The following is a 22,692-nucleotide window of genomic DNA, read 5'->3' as shown; positions in this document are numbered from 1 at the left end:
AATAGAAGTCAGAAGCAGAATTGTATCCAAACGCGCTATAAATACATTATATAGGGTCTGGGAAACCTGGCAGGTTTCGTAATCCAGACCTGGCTAGGCCAGACATGCCTCGTATTCAGCTACCCAAAAAGCGCGTCAAGCCGGATAGGTCAGATATTTGAGGGCCAAAGTCCATTCTATTAACCAGGTCAGGTCAAGCTGGCCAAACAGATGATGGGCTTTTTGTATTCTTAAATTATGTAAGTTTCTGATTAAAATTAAGAGATTGAATGAATATATTTTAAAACAATCTTAAGAAGTTAATCGGAAATGCTATTCAACTCTCTCTTTTCCACCTCCCTACAATCTAAACCACACATTTAGATTTAGATTCAGAGTGGGTACAGGCGGGATTCACTATTCTCCAGATGTGGGGTTTAGATTGTATGAAGGTGGAAAAGAGAGTTAAATAGCAATCCCAGAAGTGAATCACTTGAATGTGGAATATAAATGAATATAAAAAGTGGCTATGGGGTGTCCTAATAAATACAAAGAGAGTGAGCTCTTTAATAATTCTGTCCATTTAAATCTAAAGAGAGTGAGCTCTTAACAAGAATTTATGCACATGGTTCTACCAGTACAATTTTTATGCTGGTGGTAGTTTCTTTCACCTAATGCGAATTTCCTTTTTCACCTAGTAAAAGTTTTGGACCGCACTTCAGCATAATTGCATGATGCAAAACCTCTCCAAAATTTCCAGGCCTGGTAGTCTCTGTATCTGTGCTGCATAACATGCCACTGATGTCAGCCAATAATTTTCATTTAAGTTACACTACGCTTTCAAAATTCCTATGATTTGGTCCAAATCTTATGATCTAAGACCAATGGAGACAGAGGGAATATCCATAGCACTTATTACACGTTCACAAATGCTGTACAATCGATATCCTGCAGGGTGATTTTACCCAAGTATAAGTCGCTTAGATGGTCGCAACAAAGAGACAGGCACTTGCGGTTCAGGCTTTCATGAATAGCACCCATTCCAGGAACCCACTTCTCTGTGTTTATTGGATCGACGTTGAGACGGTTCTGCAGCAAGCGGATCCGATAAAGAGCAGTTTCTTCTCTATCACAGAAATGAGCCATACAATATGACTTAGGCTCGTCGACAGCCAATCTGACCACAGCCATTGTTAAGGCCCCATCCACAGGTTTCGGATCCGTAAGGTTTTTATCACCCATCATCTTGACCTCCTTTTCTGTGGGAAAGTATACTTCTTCTCCACCAGCCATATCAGATGTTTTTAAGTCCTTTGTGTAATGCCTAATAGCTTCGAGTTTTGTGGAGCCGTGCTTTTCTGCCAGTGTCAATATGCACGAGAATCTCATGTGATAAGAAACAATAGTTTTCACCAGTTTAAAGTTGCGGCAACAACAAAAATATTCGAGCCATCTCCTCCCCACACCTGCGTACCACTTAATGATATCAGCATCCTCCAAACAAATGAGTAATTTGATTGGTCTGGGACGACCCATTGAGTTTGTAAATCCAGCCAGCTTAACTGCTTTCCTTATGAGCTCTGGAGGTGCAACTACTTTCATGCACAACTTTGTTAAATCATCAACAATGCTCTCTGCATAGTTCTTTTTCTCTTCTTCTTCTACTTGCTTTCCAACTTCCTCCAAGGCGTTCCTCGCCTTCAAAGGTGTTAAGTGTTTATCCACTTGTTCCTGGAACTGGTCGTAAGCATCCACAAGTTCACATGGCAATTGACTTCTAATGTTTCTCAGAGTGAAAAAGTCACCACCTGTGAACTTCCGGTGCCAATCAGCTCGATCCTCCAAAGACTGAAAGAATTCCTGCACTGTTTCGTCACCCCAACTTCTAAAAATCTCTCGCACCTCTCTCTCTATCTGATAATCAAATTTGAATACATCACCTCGCTTCACTTTCTTAAAAACATGTTCAACTATCTTCAACCCCCGTTTCCTCCTCCTAGTCGCTCTGGCATTTTTCAATTCCAACAGTTTCATCTCTTTTTGTCTATTGTACTTCTTCCTTGCTCTAATTTCTTTTTCTGACGGACGTGGATGCAAAACCGAAGGTGGGACTGCCTGAAGCTCCATCCCCAAAAAATCGATCTTTTCCGAAACAGAACTATGGATAGCCGTCTCCAATTTATCTACCTCCATCTCCAACACCCCTTCTAAGAACTTCACTACTTCATTTTTCAACCCCACCACATGTCTTTTAGAAAACGAAGACGTTATCACTAGTATCTCATCTAAATATCTAACTGCATACACCCTTTCAGGCTTATGAAAAACTCTACCCCCAACCGAATCAACACTTAACTTCTTCTCCTTCCTATCAATCTTCTTACGAAACTCTTGCATTTCTTTGTCGAAACCATCAAAGTAAACATTCACAAGCATCGAATTCAAGCTACTCTCTTGAGGAAAACCTCTACCCATACAAGAACCACCTAACTCAATCCTCAATGCTTCAAATTCAAAAAACTTCTTTATCAACTCAATCAAAAACTTATCGTCTATCTTCTCTTCGACAATCAAACATAATCTACAAACATGTTTATCATCAAACACACTATGGGGCTTAAACGAAACCTTAAACCACCAACTAGGGTCCTGTACAGTTGTTTTCAAGTACCTAATAGCAGTATGTCTACCCATTCCAACACGCCCACCATAAGCAAAAGTTGCAAAACGTTTATCATAAACAATCTCTAATACCATCCTAATAGCTTCAATCAAAACTTTCATTTTCAAATTAGGTAAAATAAAAGACTCTCCTTTTATTCTATTAGCCACCATTTTAACACAACATTCTTTCACATTGAATCTGTTCTGTCTAAGCTCATCAGAAATTTCATCAATTGAGATTCTCTTAGAAACATAATATTCACTGATTGATTCATTATTTGATAGATTTCTACAAGAAGCAAGAAGAACAGTAGGTTTAGAAATGACATTTTCAATTAGGTTATAGAATTTACCTTGTTTGTATTGTTGGAGTACTAAGGTTTCAAGCTCTGTGCTGTTAATGGGTTTCAAAGGGTTTGTAGCTAAGCTGGAGTGACATCTGAAATGGGTGCAGAGATTTAAAACCCTAATTCTTAATGAAGATAGTTTCATACTGATGAAGAATTGAATTGAAGTAGCACATACAAAAAAGGGAGCTCTTTTATTATTGGGTGGGTCTTTTAGTCCCACGATATAGAGGTAAGTGTCCTCGACCCAAATAAAGAAGGCAATTATTGGGGCGTCACACTCCAGTAGAAGGGCTTCACTTGGATTCTTAATGTTCAAAAAAAATAGTTATGGGATATCCTAACACATATACAAAATGTCTAGCTTACCCTTTAGCTAAAATAAAACTTAAAAACCGTAGAAGTGATTTTACGTCCAGGTTAGGATTAATTCCAATCGTAAAATTTTATTTGCATGTAGTTTAACGTCCAGGTTTGGATTAGTTTCCAACCGTAGAAGCTCGTTTTACTTCCAGGTTTCTTTTAATTCCAACCGTAAAATCCGATTTTACGTCCAGTTTTCTTTTAATTCCAACCATAGGAGTGATTTCACGTCCAGGTTTAGTTGAATTCCAACCGTAATTTTCAATTTTATGTCCAATTTTCTTTTAATTCCAACCATAAAAGTGATTTTACGTCCAGGTTCAGTTGAATTCCAACCGTAATTTTCAATTTTACGTCTAGGTTTAGTTTACTAAATTTTCTTTTCGTCAACCTAGCCGTAAATTTCAATTTTACGTCCAGGTTCCTTTTAATTCCAACCGTAGAAATTGATTTTACGTCCAGGTTTTGATTGATTCCAATCGTAAAAATTGGTTTTACGTCCAGGTTTGGATCGATTCCAAGCGTAGAAATTAATTATTATCTAATTAAATTAAATAAAATTAAAATTAATTAAAGGGTTATTTGGTCATTACAAAATTATTTGAAATAAGGGGTTTTTGATATTACTTCTGAATGACCCGTTTTTGTCCTATTAGATGACGCCCTTCTAATGGAATGTGACGCCCCAATAATAGCCTTCCTAATAAAGGAGGCTCCTTTTTTGTTTTGTTTTCTCACCCCCACCGTCTCCCTTCACTCAATTTCTCTCTTTAGGGCGGAGCTGAATGGCCTCAGCTAGAGCAACAAAGCTGTTCCTCTTCTCCTCTGTTTTACCCTTAAATTCATTTTCCAAATCAATAAAAGCAATACCAGCATTGAAATTCTTCTTTTCCAGCACCAAAAATTACAACTTTAATCTCAATAATTCCCATAGTTTTAGACCATATTCCAGTGTCAGTAAAACCACTCTTATCACAAATACTGTCAGTGACAAAAGCAAGAGCAAGAAGAAGAAGAAAACAGCTAAGGGGTCTTCTCCCTCTTCTTCTTCTGGTGGAGAGGAGAAATTGAAGAGGAGGACACGTTCACAAAGGGAGTTTGAAATACCTGAAGATTTTCATCACCAATTGGTAATTCATGGAGAAAACAGTAAAATTAATAGTCATATACCTGTTATGCTTGGTGAGGTTTTAGAGGTTTTTGAAAAACATCCGTCTCCACTTCGTTCTTTTGTTGATTGTACTCTTGGTGCTGCTGGTCACTCGTCTGCAGTAAGTGGCTCTACATTTTCTTGCCCTTATCATGCTGTTTTGTGTAGATAATGCCTTTCAACTGTATGTTATAATGTTTGCGAAATCGAAACAACCGCATTGCAGAAAACGAAGTATAAATTTTGTTGTATATTGATAATTTACTATCCAAGAATAACAAAATGTGGCTAGAATCTAGATACGTTTTTGTTGGTTAGCTCATTATGGACATGCACTAGTTTTTTTGTGTTAAACATTGCGGTTGTTTGTTAAATTATAGTTGTTCTTCTATATACAACATGATCAATGGCTTCAATTAAAGTGCATTTTGATGGATCATGGGTGTAGTGTAAGCTGTAGATATGAGAAAGGAGAAAAGATACAACTAAGCCACTGACTAGTTTAAGGCTGGACTGTTTGATTAAATGTTCGGAGTTATGGAGTTTAGGTCTATGTTGGTTGTTAAGTTCGTTTGGTATGATCAATGACTACCAGCCTTTCTCATTCATATTTGTTATCTGAAGTCTGAATGTAGTAGGTGATAGTGAGTTTAGTAAAATCAATATCTTTGTTTCAATCCCTTGAAGCACTTTGTGACTTTGGGACATCAGCGTTTAAGGTTTGTTCGGGCAAACAATATCTCAGTCTCACCTGTCAAAGCATTAGCGGGAAGCCGGCTACTCAATGTTTTGTCCCCAGATGTTTCTCTGCCTCTCTTTTTTCTTTTTTTTTTGGACCTGTTTTCTTTAGGCATTAAACTGCACTAACTGCCTTTTCTGTTGTTTTTTTTTTCGAAATGAAAAATAGATAATCAGTGCCCATCCAGAACTGGAGCTATTAGTTGGATTGGATGTTGATCCTAAAGCACATGAAAAGGCTAAATTGCATATAAATGATGTTTTAAATCTGAATGAGCAAGCTCCAGCGTTGAAGGTGATCACACGTCATAAGAATTTCAAGGATATCAAATCTGTTCTCTCCGAGATTGATGAGAAAATCTTGACACACGGTGTTGATGGAATCTTAATGGACTTGGGAATGTCATCTATGCAGGTTTGCCTTTTAAGATATGTACCTTCATGAAGTCTTATTTCATGTATAGTCTTCATTTATCAATATTCGTTTAGTTGATTGACCATGAGTTAACCGGCAAAAGATTGATGAATGAGGATTAGCATTTTCCATTTCCTTGCACTTACTAAATCTTGTAATTTTAATAGTGGTTCCCTAAGTCAACTTAGCATGTGTTGCAAATCTTGTTAAATCCAAATTAGTTGGAAAAAAAAGGAGAAAAAAAAATTCTTTTGAGTATGGCTTGCTTTGTGTTGCCTTTAAAACTAGAACCTGTGGCACATTTTTTTATTCTTAGATCATTTTGCACAGGTAAACAATGCTGAAAGAGGGTTCAGTGTGCTTTGTGATGGACCTCTTGATATGCGGATGGATCCTCAGGTTCGTAGTTCAACTATTTAATTCATTTTAATTGAAACTTTTCATATCCTGCACTGAGAATTGAAATTTTAAGTCAAGTGAAAAAAGCTAAGATGAAATAAGGAAGCACAAGATTGCAGAAGCTCGTTTTTATAATTCAGTTTTCAGTGTAACCCATTTATCTGACCTCAAATTTTATTAGTTTGGTAAGGGCACCTTAGCAGGTTTCAGCCCAGCTTAACACCCTACATAAAATTAGAAACATGATCTCATACTTTAACTAGCCCTGAATGCAGAATGACTTGTGAAGTACCTTTGAAAATTTATGTTGTAATGTGGTAAACCAAATTTGAAATTTCTAATAAAAAATTGTGGTCCGGAGTCTTGGTAATACTGGTAAGCAAGTTATGATGAATAGACATGATTAGCATGTATGGCGTACTAATTTGGTCTGTAGATATGGTAATCCCTGCATGTCTCTCTCTAGAGGTTATCATCATCTTTCAGTTTGGTGTGGGTATGAACTTATTTCAGTTTATTAAAATCAGATGATAGAGTTACTTGTGCGTACCCTTCTTGCATCGCAATGTCTACACATGCTGCAACCATCATCTTTTTGTTGCGGACCTGCAATTTGATACTGGAATTTCAATTTACTTGCCAACAGTTATCCACCTTAATCTGTTGGTTCTACTTTAACTTAATCTGCTGTTGCGGAAAACATACTCCTTCTGATTAATGGTTGGAAAGTGTATATTTTTCATGTAAGACGTTCTAACTTTTCATCTCAGAATAGTTCGATCGTTTTAACTGATCTGAGCAGGTTTCTCACAGGCAACTTTGAGAGCAGAAGATATTTTGAACTCCTGGCCTGAGGCTGAAGTTGGACGAATTTTGCGAGATTATGGGGAGGAAAGCAACTGGTACTCTCTGCAAAATAAAATTGTGAAGGCTCGTTCATACGGGGGTCTGCATTCCACCAGTGAATTGGGGAATCTTATTCGTGGTTCAACTCCGCAGTCAGCAGGTAGGTTATTCAATCTAGGAAGTTAAAACAAAGCATGACGTGAAAGTAATTTTACCCTTCCAGATCTTAAAATGATATTGTCTAGCTATTTTGAAGTAAAGCATCTCATGTACGTTTTGAATGGGAATGCAGGGAGACAGGGTTGGATGAAGACGGCAACACGAGTATTTCAGGCGCTGAGAATAGCAGTTAATGATGAACTGAAGATACTCGAGGATACACTTTACGCGTGTTTCGATTCTCTCTCCCCTGGGGGTAGGCTTGCTGTTATCTCATTTCACAGTTTAGAAGACAGGATTGTGAAGAAGACTTTTCTGGACATCATTGAAGTTGGAGATGGTAATGGACTACTCAAGGAAGAGAAAACTATCACAAAAAGAGAGGAAGTGAAAGAAACATGGATCAAACAGAAGATCATTGGAAGGAAAGGAATCAACCTGACAAAGAGACCGATAACACCTTGTGAAGAGGAAGAGCGATTGAATCGCAGATGTAGGAGTGCTAAACTTAGGGTGATTCAGAAGTTTTGAGTGTTCATATATAACAGCATCCGAAGTCCAAACTATCCAATGTACTGTAATCTCTTAATCCAAGTCAAATTGTTTCATCATAGTTACTCTAATGAATGACATCCAATTTGCAAATTGGTTTGCCATCATTACAGATATCACATAACAACAACAACAAAAATGGATCAAAATTTCGCTCCGATTTCATTCAAAAATATGACAACTGAAATAACATTTTCATGAAATTCCTACATGAATATATGATACAATGGATTCAGGTAAAATTTGTTGCCAATAGCAGAAAACAAGAAGAAATGTTTCAGAATTACTACTTATTTCCTTTTCCACAACATTAAATTAGAACAGTATTCTACAAAATCAAAAGGGGCAGCTGGAAACAAATGAGGAGATGCTTTGCCTCCACCCCCTCCCTTTTCCAGCAAAATGAGAGAAAGAATCAAAATAGACAGACACCCTATTGTTCTTTTTTTACTTTTTTTCTTTACCCTATTTCTCTTCTCTCCGGAAGGCTTCGACAAATTAGAAAAACTTTAATATAGTACACCCACCACACAAGGATGATGGCCACTGGAATACAAAAAAGAGGACAAATCAAAGAATCACCTCAACAGAGGGGCTCCCAAGACAACATTCTGTAAGTACAACCACCAAGTTGGAAGGACATTCTAATTTCAGCAGCCACGGCAAGAATGATCACACCATCCAAGATGATACTCCATTAACCCATTTTGTTCTGCTCAAAAAGAATCTGAGGGCGATGATAAACACTCTTGCCTTTCCACAATGAAAAATCCCCTTCAACTGGAATGGTTTCCTACTGCCCCAACTCCTTGCTCTTCATATTTTCGGCATCATCATCTACACATTTCCATTGATTGGATAATCATTTGTAGGAGCAGCTAAGATCTTTTGCCCAGCTTCACTGTATCTCTATTCAGATGTCCACCCATTATGTACAAAGCGGTGTTCATCCATTGTTCCCAGCAACCTCTGCAGCTCGTTGTCTCATCATTTCCATCACGGCTGCCCTACGTCGAGAATCAGATTGCTGTTGCAACCTTCTCAGATGCTCTTTCAAATCTCTGAACAACAAAAACGAAGGAACAGTAAAGCTATGAGAGGACAAATCCAGATAATGGTCTTTTTTTTTTAGTATTACGACATCAAATCACAAAAAATTTCTTGAAAGATGTACGCACTTGCAACGCGGCACATGGCACTCTGATTCTTTGCATGCTCTAGCGTGAAGTTGAAGGAGATACCACATCTTCTTACATAGAACACAGCCACCAGAAGCACGCTTTTTGCACTGTATACCATGGCGAAACAGCCCCTTAACCTTACGGCAGTTGGGGTACTGGCATTGTGGATATCTACATTGAGACGCGTGCACCAGAAGATCGAGCATTTTCCTAAGCTGCGGTATAGAACAAATATCATATGAGAAGTTGTAGACTCACCAGACTGTCATCAGATACTAAATTCGGATGAAAAATGTCTAAACATCACCAGATAACCCTTGCAAGAAGATGCCTATCTAGCAGATTTTATTTAACAAGCATCTAATTACACGTAGTCTTCAGCAAACTTGGTTATCAATTACTCAGAAACATGAAATGTGGAACCAGTTTACAACAGAAAAAGCTAGTAACAGGGTATCAAAGAAAAAGACACACACGTAATAGCATCCACAATGTTGTATGCTAAAATGGTATGGTTTAAGTTAAATATACCACAGCGTTATAGTATACAAGTCATAATTCTACATTGGAGAAAATGTTAAATATGATAAGCGCAGTATGAAATATACCCTAGAAGTCTAGGCAGACTTTAGGCGGGGTTCGAAACTCATCCTAGAGTCAGGCGGTGTTTCTTATAACGAAACCCCGTGTTCCATTTAATTAGTAGAGTTTTAGCCATGCGAAGTTTAAAACCTCGTCTAGCATATGGTATACAAACAATTGGGTTTAACATATATCGTACACACATATATATATATATACTAGTTTACTCTTCTCACTGCCACCCCCTCCATACAGTATACATACCATTTAACCATACCAATTGTGGATGCTCTAAGACCCATACTAAACAGAAGAAGCAAGGAAATCTACGTACCTGCAACACTCGCTTCTGTCGAGCTTCTGTGTTCTGTGCATTCTCAGTGGCGGATGGATGATTCGTCAACTTATGAGGATGATCAGCACCACCATCCTTCTGGAAACAAGGATTGCACACATCATAGTCAGGGCAGATCTCACACCTCCATCCTTGACCTGCTTCAATGTCCTGCTGGCACATGTTGCATGTAGTAACAAAAGCAGGTGCAGTTGGGTTATGAAGATGATATAAAACCATCATTGACGAATGTTTTGCCCTTCGCAGAGTATCATACTGATAATGATTTCCTTGACAAAGACTTAAAAATGCCTGTCTTGTGTCGAAGAATTCACTTTCTAAAATCTCATCCTTGTCCTTAGTATCTTGTGTCACATCCTTCACTTCAACCTGATCAGATATATTTTGCATTAAAGATAGGTTTGTGTTTATCTAGAAATGAACACATGTGATTGCCTGAAATGGATCTAAACAACCTGAGGAAATACGAAGTTGTGCATCGTATGGCAAGAATCAACAAAGAAACTTGCATTTGAATACTCACCGGATACAAAGCATGTTTATCTCTGCTATTGACAGGATGTTTTTCTCTGTCATCAAGTTTCTGCTCCGCATCATGGCACCTGCAACAAAGTATGAAGGCATTTTGAGAAGAGGTGCAGAAGCTATCATCAAATATCAGCAATCATTGAACTTACTATACTAGTACATTTGTAACACGAGAGATTACATATATGAACTATAAATTAGTGACATTAAAAAACAAAAAAAAAAGGAAAAGATTCTCTCATCTTATTTTAACAGTTAAATTTCAGCTTTATAATTCTTTGTTTCTATTTTGAGAGACAGAGTTCTTTGTTTCTATTTTGAGAGAGACAGATGTGACTATAAGGTTAACTCTGATGAATAACCGTTGATCTTGTGGGTGACATGGATTGAACACCAGTTGCCACTGTTCTAAGCACAACCCTAGTGGTTCATTTGCACGGATTATGTTATTCAGCAGTAATATTCAGAGTTATGGACTATGTCAATCTGCTAATTATTTGGCCAGTGAGGTTCTTTTTCTTATGTTTGGTAAAAATCTTAATCCAGACACCCTGCTTAAAAATTTGTTTATGGGTTTAACTAAAGTACAGAAACGATAGTAACTATATATCTTTATTGTAGTTAACAGTTAAAATTAAAGGTAGCATATGGGTGGGGAAGGTATACAGATGGCTTTCATGTTAGAACTGAGAAAGTGGAGTTCCGAAGCATCGCTAGATACTTTGGATATAGAGAATTGCTTACTTGTCGCAAAGCTGAAATCTTTTGCAAATGTTGCAAACCCACCGGTTCCCAGACACCATTAGACTACAACAATGGCTGCATGAATGTTGCAGGTGTACCATTATAAAATCTTCTTTCATCGGGCATATGGTCTCACCAAGCTGTAATAAAGAAATGATAACAGACTTAGAACTAAAACAATTCTCAAGAAGAAGAAGAAGAAAATAGTTATCATTGTACAGCTGAGGTCCAATCATGCTAAAACTCATAAGAGTTCCACCGATGATAAAAGCGACCAAAGTAGGTGTTTTTCGAGTGGAGGTGGCAAAGTCTGTTGGGTGTGGAAACTACAAAACTTAACCATACCCTAACGTCCAACAAATCACCAATAGTTACCAGTAAAGAAATTGATCAACCTGTAGCAACACTTAGGGTATAAATCACCTTTTGCATTAAAAGAACATCTTTTGAAGCATTTGCAGAAAGATCAGTGTGACCAGCAGCTTTTAGAGCCCTTTTTGTGATAATTTTTTTCGTTTTCCCTTTCTTTTGTAATTTTCTCCCGTCCTCCTCTTGTCGGAGTTGATTGATCATATCTTCGGCAGCACCAGGCCAATAATCACCGTCAAAGTATGGCAATCGTGAAGCAGTAACCTTGGCCTTGCATTCTCCAGTAGAGATAAAGAAATGGTCATATAAATTAGTGAGCTCAGCCACAATGTTCTCCTTTGAAGCTTTTCTAAGCATAGCCAAATACCTGATCAGGAGAGAATCCAACAATACCCAAAAAGACATTAGTGAGGACTACAATTCAGTAGTGCTATAATGAAACAAAACAATTTTTAACCTAATGGACTCACCACTCCCTGAGTTTATCAGACTTCGGCGTCTTCTGAATCTCCGGATGGCAATACAAAATATAATCTTCACCCTTCAGGGGAGGGCATGCCCATATATAGCAGCTTGTGAAGCCTCGTAACTTGCAATACTCAAGGTATCCTATCTGGGAACAAAAAAAAAAAGAAAAGGAAAGACACCGTTATTTCCAACCCGAAGGTTTATACAAAAACATATATACACATCAGGTTTCTTCTTCTTCTTTTTTTTTTTGGAAAAATCAAGTTCTTGTCTAAACAGCCTCACCAATTCGCTTCTAACCCCGCTAAGTAACAATCGCAACTAGGTCAATCTATACTTAATAATAAATTGTGATTAGTGTTAAACACATTTTGAGGCATGCCTACAGGCACATCTGCGCCACGAAAATAAAACCACCTTTATCACTTAGCCTCTTGAGCCTCTCTAAATATTTGTACCTTTTGATGTTACAAATTCTCTGAACTACGCCTGAGAACGTAGTGGCATAGACAGTTTTGTTATTTTTCCTGTAAAGGGTCTAGAAAATATCTTTTAGATCAGTCTTGGATTATACACAGAAAACGAATCATGTTGAAATACAACTGAGGAGATGAATAAACAAAATGGAGGCTACAGTAACATGCAGAGATGACAAATTGTGTGTGTGCCTACTCTTAATATCTATGTTTCAGAGAGACTAATTGACAACTTGTAAATTTTATAGATTTATTGATTTGATTTTTCTACCATTGTACTTTTAGCAATGTGAGGCGACGCCTTGAAACCGCATTCAGGCAAGCAGTTTCTAACATTGACTGTGATTTTAGAAATGGCCGACTGGTGAAGATATCCACATGGCAAGTAGAACACTGTGTCAAAACTTAAAATTCTATTTCGTCTACATGTGGCTATCGTGTCAAATGGAACCGGACTTAACTAAGAACCTCGCTCTATATGGATACCACATATGTCCAAGTAATGGTGATTCAAGGCTGACTTTTTGTGAGAATATTAGTCACTATAGAGGTCATTCTCAGAAAAATCACATGTCATTATAGCCTTGAATCCTACACCAGTGTCAAGAGAATTATATTTCCACCCCTAAGCCTTAACTCAGCATGAACCAGCCTTAGACAATGTGGACCTACAATCCGGTCTTGTCTTATGGTCACATACCGCTGTCCCTTTCCCTACTTTCTATTTACAGTACGAACAAATAAAAAGGCGAACAGCAAAATAAAATATGAGAAAATATTAAAGCAAAACATATAATTGAACAGATAGAAATCCAAATTATTACCAGAATTTCATGATAAACAAAAGTACGAAGTGCCTCCCCACTAACAGTTCTTATTTCAGGTCTGAAGTATTTGACAGAATCCAGATAAGAAAGATATACACGCCGCTGGTTTGGGTACTGACATTCTGAGCCAAATTCCTGAACATACATGCCAAAAAGGCACACTTCTACGCCCTCAATCTTTTGAAACAACAGAACAACCTGAAAGAAACATTGTCTAATACATCATATCCAGGTCCTCTAGGAGCCATCAAGACCACAAATAATTCTTTCTATAAATTGTAAATTTAAGAAACAAATTTTGTGACTACTGTAACATCAAGCCTGTTTGCGCATATCAGGGAAAGACAAATATGTTTTCATATTTCATGATCCATCATACAAAAGAATCCAACAAATCATGGTAAAATACGAGGGTAAGTTGTAAACACCTTGGATTTGTAAGGAAATTCTAAAGGATAATTGTCTTCTCGGAAGATTTCCAAAAACTGCTGCTTCACTTCCAACTTTTTATCAACAGAAGACACGACTCTGACAACAAGTGATTCTGCTCCTGGGACCTGCAATACCAACTGTAGTTAGCTCACGTCACTGATAACAGCAGAAATGATGTTTCATATAAATCACTTATCCTAAAGCAATCAGTTTAACTTCAGAAACATGTACTATTGTTGTTTTGATGACACTAAAGAGAGTAAATGGAGCCTTTCCTGGACAAAATGTTTACAAAGAATAATATAATACATATGAGCTTGTAAAATCAGTAACATGCATAATGCAGAGTTTGACATATAAGAAAATATCAAATGTGCAACCACTTTCAAAAACAGCTGCACCTTATCCAAAAAAAAAGATGATTTTCCACCCATTGGTTAGGCTAGCTTCTTAATAATTATATCAGCACTGAACTAAGAAAATCACCTCGTCTATACTCTTTCCATGGTACCGCGCTCTTTCTAGTTTCTCCTGCCTTAAACGCTTGAAAAGCCGTGACTCTATGTGGTCGCTTAGTGTTGTTTTCGGCAAATCTTTTGCACCAAGAACAGCACTTTGAGGCAATGGCTTTCTCTCTCCTCTTTCGACCTCTCCTATGTAGCAGTTCGGGCAAGTATACTCAGCCTGCCCACCATCATTTCTACGTCCATTAAAGAGAGCGCATATTTGATGTTGCCAAGCTTCACATTTATCACATTGGACCCACTGCACATGGAAAAAATAGTCATAACCAAGTCTTACAATGAACATGCAACAGAAATGGAAAGAGCTACAAGTACTTACCCATTCTTCAGTTTCTTCATCATTTCTCTTCTTTTCAAGCCTCGACTTCGGAACTGGATGTCCATCAACCTCGATACTGTCACCACGAGCCTCATTATAGCAAGGAATGCAAAGGAAATGCCTGGTCTCACCAGTTCCCATGGTATAAAAAGTTGCATTTCGCTTTATTCGAGCACCACAAGGTGTGCAATATATAGGAGGAGGTTCAAATGTAAGTTTTTCCACTGCACACAATTGACAAGAATTCTCACTCATCGTATGTTCCATTGCTTGGTTTTTTTCAGCCTTCGCTTTGCTCTGCAATTGAGTAGAAAAAAGAAATAAATTGACTAGTTTCCTTGTTATTATGATATAAATTCACAGAACCCTATATGCATCTGATTTTAGGACTACAACACACACTGTAAAAAACTTGTAGAAAGATGCTCGGAGGGTGGCAATGGGCGATTAATTGATTTTGTGCATTTTTTTTCCGAATTCTGCTATTCAACTGTATAAATCAGGTTTTGCTCGATGGACTTTAAAGAACAGGTGGGAATGCATCAAGAACTCATTGAACTCTGTAACTTTCTCTACCGCGTCCAAAGAATCCAAATTTGGAACTGAAGGCGTTACTAAAAGAGGCTTGTTTCTACATAAGGTACTATAGACGAATCTACTGGAAGACCAGAATGTTTACCTCATTTGAAATAGGCAAACAAGAAATCCATGTCATGGATTGCAATGGAAATAGGATAGTGGGTCTTTTATAGTTTCCTTTCTAACTAGAATGAATCAAGAGGTGCTGTCTCACGATCTTTCAGTTTGGGTATACTTTCCGCGCATCTAACAAATACATGTTTGTCTAACAATCTAAAACTAAAAAAAAAAAAATGAAGAAGAAATATCAAATATATTAGTACGCTCACCTGACCGACCCACTGCCTGAGACCCTTAATGTGCTCTCTTATTTGCTCTGGAGTGAACAGTTCAGTCAAAGATACACCCTTCACTTTTGACTTTGCAGATTTCCCAGGTACACTTTCAGTAGGAACAGCAGTACTTTCTTGTTCAACCTCTTTCTCAACTTTCATGCTCTCTTGTTTTGCAAGCTTACCAGTCTCATTTGGGATGACGGATCCAATATCGGTCCTCATTATACAAACATCGTCAGATTCATCTTTCCGGACCTCCTTCGAACAAGGGTTCCCTCGCCCAAAAACTTTCTCTGTTTTCACATCAATAACCTTCGGTATCGAAGCCACTGGAAGGTCGACATGTTGACTTGCTTGAGTATGTTCGACATGGGAAACATGAAGCTGGCTCATTGCAGGAACTAATACAGGAGAACATTCAACTTTAGGAACATGAGAAGAAGATGGGTGTTCCACCTTCATGCGTTTCAACGAAGACTGCGACTCGTGTGTAGCCTCAGTAGTTGATGAACTAGTCTTCGCTGTCATCAACCTAGCACTATCTCCAGTATGAACGGGTTTCCAAGATCCACTCGCTGAATTTGGTAAAGCAGTATTGACAGACAGAGCGCGACCGCCTGACTTACTTTTGTGTGCAGCAATACGGGCAGGAACACAAACCAGACATGCCGCGTCTCGACACCTTTGAATATGATTAATCAATTTCCTGGAAACAGAACAATTTTTAACTGGACATTGTTGTTGCACACTGCAGTCTCGTACGTGCTTTAAAAACTTCTGTCCCTTTACGCAATTACGTTCAGGGCACTTTCCTTCAGGAGCTGTACATTTACGAGCATGGCACAAAAACAACAACCACTTTTGTTGTTGGAGACACAATTTCTCCTTGTCTGCATTGTCACTGGCGCCAGCGGCAACATTGGATGTTGAGGGTACCATAATGCTTCCAGAAGCAGCAATTTGACCAGTAAGAGATCCTTCCGAAGAATGATGGGGTCGTTGAGCTTCATCTTGTTCTGTTATTCTTTGGTGAAATTCCTCTTGGATATGTTGCTCGTGCATTGGCTGGTCTAATTTCTGCACCTTCTCATGCGACTGAATATTCCATTGACCCTGTAATAGTGCTTCTGATTGGGGACTAGCAGAGAAACAACTAAAATTACTTTGAGCTTCGGCAGCTTGATCGTGGGGTTGTATTGTTTGTTGTATATGCTGAGAGTTCTGGGGCGGTAACTGATAATTTGGAGCACCAGAATTCTGCTGGAAATGACTTTGTAGATCAGAAAGTTGAAACTGATCCGGATCTTGTGATTGTAGAACTTCATTATTATGAGTCTCAGTTCCATGCTCTACCATATTTTCTCCTAGATGAGATAGTTGAGCCTGCCTTAGAGCATCATTCTTCAACAGAAGCTGTTGGTGATGCTGATTTTGCTGTTTTTGCATATTCTGATGCTGGACGAATTGTTGCTGGTGGAGCTGATTATGGTTCTGCTGAAATTGTTGCGGCTGAAACTTCGGTATCTGTTGATGAGAAGAATGAGCCGGTTGAAAACTCGCTTTTGATGAATGATCAATCATCTGAGGCTTCACTTGTTTCATTGCCTGCTGATTAGGTTGATTGACCATCATCGTCGGGTTAGTTTTTGACTTGGGCTGCATGCTCGCAGCATTTATATTTTGGTTATCCATTGCAGACCCAATAGAGGTCGGACCACCATATAAGTTCCCAGAACCAGACAAATCAGCAGAACTTAATCCATATCCATCACCTGCCATTGGACCCATTTGCTGGGACAACGCTGCTGCATACAGAAAGATACTTGCCTTAGTTTGTGTGTGAACAAAGAGACCTTAAATGCATGATATACACATATATATACACGAGCACACATGGCCAGGAATGCCAGGAATTCCATTCATGAAGCATTAAGCGCCCGCAGGCCCACATGTAGATGAATCAGGGACTTGTTTTGGTCTGGATGTTCTACGAGGGAGGTCATCCTTACAGAAAACCATCTCAAAGTTGTTTCAGGTAAATAAAATATGGTGAAGAACTCATCCCAGCCAAAATCAGCATTTAGATGTCTCCATGTGGGGCCCCCACAGTCTGTGCAAATTACTTACCAGTATTTCTGTAACGGATCTTGACCTATTATGTGTACACATATATCAGAGAGAGAGAGAGAGAAAGAGAGTACATGGTATTAGTTGTTGGCGTTGCTGGTCGAAGTGTTGATGCAAAGGTTTTGATGAGTTGCTATATGCTGACGCGGTAAGATAGCCATCAGATGATGGAGGCCCATTCATCAGTTGCATATTGTTACCAACACCTAACCCACCATTCAGAGCACCATTTGAAAACCCATAAGCCTTCTGCTGCAAATTAGATCTCATCATTCCTACTTGACCTCCCAGGCTTTGCAATATGCGACTGTTATTCCCGCCACCAATGTACTGTTTTGATTGTGGTACTGTTGATGAATCAACCCCAGAAAATCCACTTCCATTATTGATGGATTCAGGGTTCACAGAAGACTGAGTATTACTCAAACCTGGAGTAGGAATCATTTGGCTTGGAATTCTTTGCGCCATCATGTTAGCTCCACCAGATCCAAAAGAGATACCGCTTGGTGATTGTTCATATCCATTAGAAAGGCCTCCTGCAAAACTACACCTTATTACCCTGTTTTGAAGAAGTGAGCTCTCAAACATCTCGAAAATCATAGGAGTTAGAATTACCATTGGATGAATTGAAGGAACCACCATGTACACCACCGCTAGAACCAGAGGTATTTTGTTGCAAGGTATTAGAACCAGTTGGAGCAATCATAGAATTGGGCATAGAAGACGTGATACTTGAGTTCACATTTCCATTATGATGTGACATGCCAGGGGTCGGTATCATTGTTCCAACGGATGAGGAAGATGAACTGGGGTGAGGCAATTGCTGGTTGTGATTTTGACCTTGGGTTTGCCTGACCACAACACGCAAACGCTGCTCCAATGTAGCAACGTTCATGTACTCCTCCTAAATGTACCCAAGAATATATGAGTTGGAATCATCCGCAACCTATAGATGCAGCTTATGCAGCTTTAAAGATATTCTAACTGTAACAAAAAAAAATGCACAAGGGCTACAAAAAAAGAGTCATCGTAGTGAGGTGAGGATAGATGTTTGACTATCTGTACTTGACTTTCTTCTTAATTATTTAGGCAACATTTGACCCAAAAATAGTAAATCCAGATATCCAAAGTTCAAGCTCACTACAAGGCACGAAGTTCAAGAACAAGAATAGCAGACCTGAGTGGAAGCGTTCCTATATAGACCATCATCCAAACGCTTCACCATATCTCTAAGCTTTGGAAGCATTTCTGTAGTAGCCGGCCGCTGCGTCATAAGTGATAAACTGGGAAAGATAGAATGGTAGTGCAAAATTAACTAAAACACCAAATTTTAATTTCAGTAAATTTTCTATAGACTATTAACCAACTGTAGCTCAAAAAGCATATAATAATCGACGAAGAGAAGAATATGGCAACTTGATGAACAAAAATAGAGTAATTGGAATAACCCATACCCAAAAACCAGTCAACCTTTCCATAGTAATATAGGTACATGTGCATGTGGTGACGTAGTCATAATGAGTAGAGACTTGGACACTTTTTTTTTCTTGTTTTTATACTTAAATGTATTTTCTTGAGGTTATTAATTTAATCTAGAACCAAGACCCTTGTTCAGATATGCACAACAACACTCACAACAATGAAAAAATAGCAACTAGAAACTTACATTTTTTCCCGCATTTTGGTGCGTGACCTATCAACCTCGGGATCCATATCCAAATTATTAATGAAACCAGTATAATTCTGCATCTGCGGAGCTAGTGAGCTGCCATTATGTTGTGGCATTCCAGACATTTGTGGGCCTACTTGGTTGGTTACTTGGCCTGATATCTGTCCAGACATATGGGTCTGCGCGTGCATCTTTATTCTGTATGCTAGACTTTAAGAAGGTTGTGACAAGTTTTGACAATTCCACCATTGAGGCTGCTAATACCAAGAGTTGTATTGCACAAACAACCCTTTGCTGAAGTCTTCATGAACTAAAGTTCCATGGGACACACAGCTACAGCAGGAAATCATCCAGTAACCCCTGTAGGGAAAAGTCATATAAAGCTCAGATATTCAACAACAAACATGAGAAACATGTTTCAAAATTATAGACCAGGTAAGATATCATAAATGAGAACTTCTGAATTCAGTGACAACTGAGGTTATACAACATACAAAGTTATGTTTGCTTTAATCAAATCCCAAAAGTAAGTAATAAGTTAAACTAATTCATACCCATCCATACTACTAACAACTTTAACACAGAACTTCAACATAGGCATCTCCTCGTCAAACTTGACATAAATAGCTTACCCAATCACAAGAAGTATTATAACTAAGAGAGTAGGAATACCACTTTGGGTTTTTTGGGTTGTTTAAATATATGCCAATCATGAATTTGTACATGATATTATAACAGAAAAAGATTGTTTATGGATCTATGCTCAAGTTACATAATATTATAACCAGATAATTGCAGATAATTGCAATTATCCAGATAATTGCAGATAATAGTTTAAATATATGCCAATCATGAATTTGTACATGATATTATAACCAGATAATTGCAGATTGTCAGTCCAAGTTACATAAGAAGTATTACATGGGATATGAGAGGACGAGTCCATCCCAAGGTGTAATAAATCTGATAGTGTACATAACGATATTAGACCAAAATATGCCACAAAAGGACTGTTTGCAACTAAAAGAAGTGATACAAAAATTGAAAACCCTACTTTTAATAGTGCAATACTCCAAAACTCATCCTACGCGCGAAGGATCTTCTATGCTATCAAAGCTGCTGCAAACAGTAGGTTCCACGCTCTAAATAGAGACACAACACAAACCTCCGATAGTTCTTATCTAAGTAAGACGGAAAGTGACAAAGATGGTAGGGTTACAAGATGTAATGAAGTTTCTATCTAAAGAATCAACGCAAACCTGATATATTTTTGCATAATTGCATCCATTAAATTCCGTCTGTATTTTCATTATACTATACAGACACCTTCGTTATCATTATATATTCAAAAAGAGGGAATGTGTACTCAAGTTAATGTAACAACATACCCTCACTGAGTCTATCTGTCGATTATGTATAAAAATGAAATTTGTTTTAGAAGGTTGTACCAGCATGTTCCATCCTTCGGATTTTGGAAATACAATGAGTTTCCACAATGCATAGACCAGATAACTACATTTAAATTAATTTTCAGATGTAACAAACTCAACGACTGTTGCTGGAAAGATGTGCACCTCTAGAAGTGAAGTTCTAACTTGAATGTGACAATAATCAAAAATCGGAAGTGGCGAGGATTTTCTTTCCCCTTCGAAGCACAAAAAGAAGGGAAGTAATATATAACATTAAGTGAAAAAGCTAAATATAATCCGTACTATGCGGACAATACCACGTAGAAGGGATGACAGGATATATTCCTTTTTCGCATTTATCAGAACTGCACTAAAATCTCCTCCTAAATCCTTTCATAAACAATCAGTCAACATAATCGCCCAGACACAATTCTGTCCACGGCTATCAAGGGCATTTTTAACTGCATTTATCTTATACTCTCACAACAATACTCTAACACGAAACAAACATTACATCCAAATATGATGATTGATTGACATAAAAACAACACCAAAGCTCCGATACACTTGCAAGAGAATTTATTGCGATTAACAACTTTAACCTTAAACTTACCGAAACACAATGACCTAGTATATTACAAATTCACTCGTACAAAAACAACTTCTTCTATTGAATATCAAAAATTACATCATAAAGCTCAAAAAATTGAATGCAACAACAAAGATAAAAGAGAATGATTTACCTTTTTGCCACACCAAAACACTAATCTTCTTTCACCGCCCAAAGGTTAAATTCAATAAAAATCCACTTCCTTTGTCAATAAAATAAACACTTGAACCCCAATCACTTGTAATCACTACAATTCACACAAACCAAAAAAACAAAATGAGATCATCAAAACCCCAAACAAACAAAAGACACAAACTTTCTTTCCTTAACAATAAGTAACTCAAATTAAAACAACCCCCACAAATATAGTACCAACTATTACTTAATTAAAGGAAACAAAAGTGAAAATTTCAAAATTTTGGGGTTCAAACCCTAACTAGAAACCCTAATAAAAAAGGGGGGGAATTGAAAATCAAACCTGAATCAAATTAAACAAATAAAAACACCAAAGTTCGATTGGTGGTGCAAGGAATCGATCGGTGGTATGATAAAATACTAATTTTGATGAATGAAATTATCGAATCGAAACCCTCTTCGACAAGGAGAGAGTAAAAAGGGGGAAGAAGAAGAAGAAGGAAAAGACGACTAAAAACGCCACGAGTGAATCCGATTGGTTTTGGGGGCTGAAAACAATTTCGGGTTCGATAAAAATAGAGAGAAAGTGAGGATCAAATTTGGTATTGATTTAAAGGCTCGAGCGAGCCCCTCTTAATGTCCCGGTTCGGGTTTTTGTTTGGACAAAATTTGGGGAAAGAAGGAAATTCTTACAGGTTTCTCATAGACTCTCTCTCCGCCGTTATTTCTAAAAAAGAAAAAACGTTTTGACCACATGATGGAGTTTTGCTTGAGCCTAAAGTGTTTGCAATTTTGTTTTTTTTCTTTTTCTTTTTTAAGTTGGTGTATTATTGGTTCAATGGTAATTTGAGTAATTTGATTTGTTTGCAAAGTAGTTCCGAGGCTTTAGAAGGTGTTTTGGCAAGCTTTTGTGTCTGAGGAAATAAAAGTAAAATTGAGGAATTGAGATTGGAGATTTTTTGTTTTGCGAAAATTTTATTTTTGTTGTTTTCAGAAGTCGTTTTGAAGTTTCAATTCGTGTTGTGACAACTTTCTGTTTGTCAGGAAGTAGAAATAAATTTCAAGATTCAAGAACAAAGATTCTTTGTTTTGTTACTTATTTGTTTTCAGAAGTCTTTCTGAAGTTTCGTAAGGTGTTTTGGCAACTATTTATTTGTCGAGAAGTAAAAATAAATTTCAAGAGTCAAGAAAAAGGATTCTTTATTTCGTAAAAGCTTTATTTATTTGCTTTCAGAAGTTGTTTCGGCAACTTTTTGTCTTCTAAAAGCATCCACAATTACGAAGTGTAAAAGTTATCCAAAAAGTGCATACATACCATTTCAAATATGATTACTTTGCATTCACCACGGTGGTGGGATTGCTATTTCATTTTAAGCGGATTTCATAAACCCGCGCGAAGTTTAAAATACAA

At 37.7% G+C, this 22,692-nt stretch overlaps 3 protein-coding genes across 5 annotated transcripts; 1 reads left to right on the top strand and 2 right to left on the bottom strand.

Moving 5' to 3' along the window:
* Window positions 1-680: 680 nt before the first annotated feature.
* Window positions 681-3,199, bottom strand: LOC113284427 (nuclear intron maturase 3, mitochondrial-like). The gene has a single exon (XM_026533883.1). It carries the CDS (start codon window positions 3,133-3,135, stop codon window positions 895-897), a length of 2,241 nt encoding a protein of 746 aa, XP_026389668.1. The 5' UTR covers window positions 3,136-3,199; the 3' UTR covers window positions 681-894.
* Window positions 3,200-4,104: 905 nt separating this feature from the next.
* LOC113284426 (ribosomal RNA small subunit methyltransferase H-like) lies at window positions 4,105-7,815 on the top strand. Of its 2 annotated transcripts, none has more exons than XM_026533882.1 (5): window positions 4,105-4,483; window positions 5,411-5,656; window positions 5,987-6,055; window positions 6,869-7,061; window positions 7,194-7,815. In XM_026533882.1, exons 1-5 carry the CDS (start codon window positions 4,139-4,141, stop codon window positions 7,589-7,591), a joined length of 1,251 nt encoding a protein of 416 aa, XP_026389667.1. In that variant the 5' UTR covers window positions 4,105-4,138; the 3' UTR covers window positions 7,592-7,815. The 2 variants fall into 2 exon arrangements, with proteins under 2 accessions (XP_026389667.1, XP_026389666.1); XM_026533881.1 differs by having other exon boundaries at window positions 4,105-4,624.
* A 72-nt stretch (window positions 7,816-7,887) lies between these two features.
* On the bottom strand, window positions 7,888-21,913 carry LOC113284424 (histone acetyltransferase HAC1-like). 2 transcript variants are annotated; one of them, XM_026533880.1, is made up of 18 exons: window positions 21,625-21,913; window positions 21,280-21,393; window positions 19,125-19,487; window positions 18,636-18,741; window positions 18,074-18,362; window positions 17,533-17,994; window positions 15,326-17,136; window positions 14,418-14,714; window positions 14,061-14,339; window positions 13,571-13,699; window positions 13,140-13,340; window positions 11,842-11,984; window positions 11,426-11,738; window positions 11,003-11,142; window positions 10,254-10,332; window positions 9,710-10,099; window positions 8,791-9,008; window positions 8,559-8,673 (listed from the first exon to the last, which is right to left on the bottom strand). In XM_026533880.1, exons 3-18 carry the CDS (start codon window positions 19,316-19,318, stop codon window positions 8,559-8,561), a joined length of 5,166 nt encoding a protein of 1,721 aa, XP_026389665.1. In that variant the 5' UTR covers window positions 19,319-19,487; window positions 21,280-21,393; window positions 21,625-21,913. The 2 variants fall into 2 exon arrangements, with proteins under 2 accessions (XP_026389664.1, XP_026389665.1); XM_026533879.1 differs by lacking the exons at window positions 21,280-21,393; window positions 21,625-21,913 and having other exon boundaries at window positions 7,888-8,673; window positions 19,125-19,318.
* Between the last annotated feature and the right edge of the window lie 779 nt (window positions 21,914-22,692).

The sequence above is a fragment of the Papaver somniferum genome, chromosome 5 (assembly GCF_003573695.1).
Source record: "Papaver somniferum cultivar HN1 chromosome 5, ASM357369v1, whole genome shotgun sequence".
Taxonomy (NCBI): Eukaryota; Viridiplantae; Streptophyta; class Magnoliopsida; order Ranunculales; family Papaveraceae; genus Papaver; species Papaver somniferum.
This window is presented reverse-complemented; position numbering and strand designations above follow the sequence as displayed.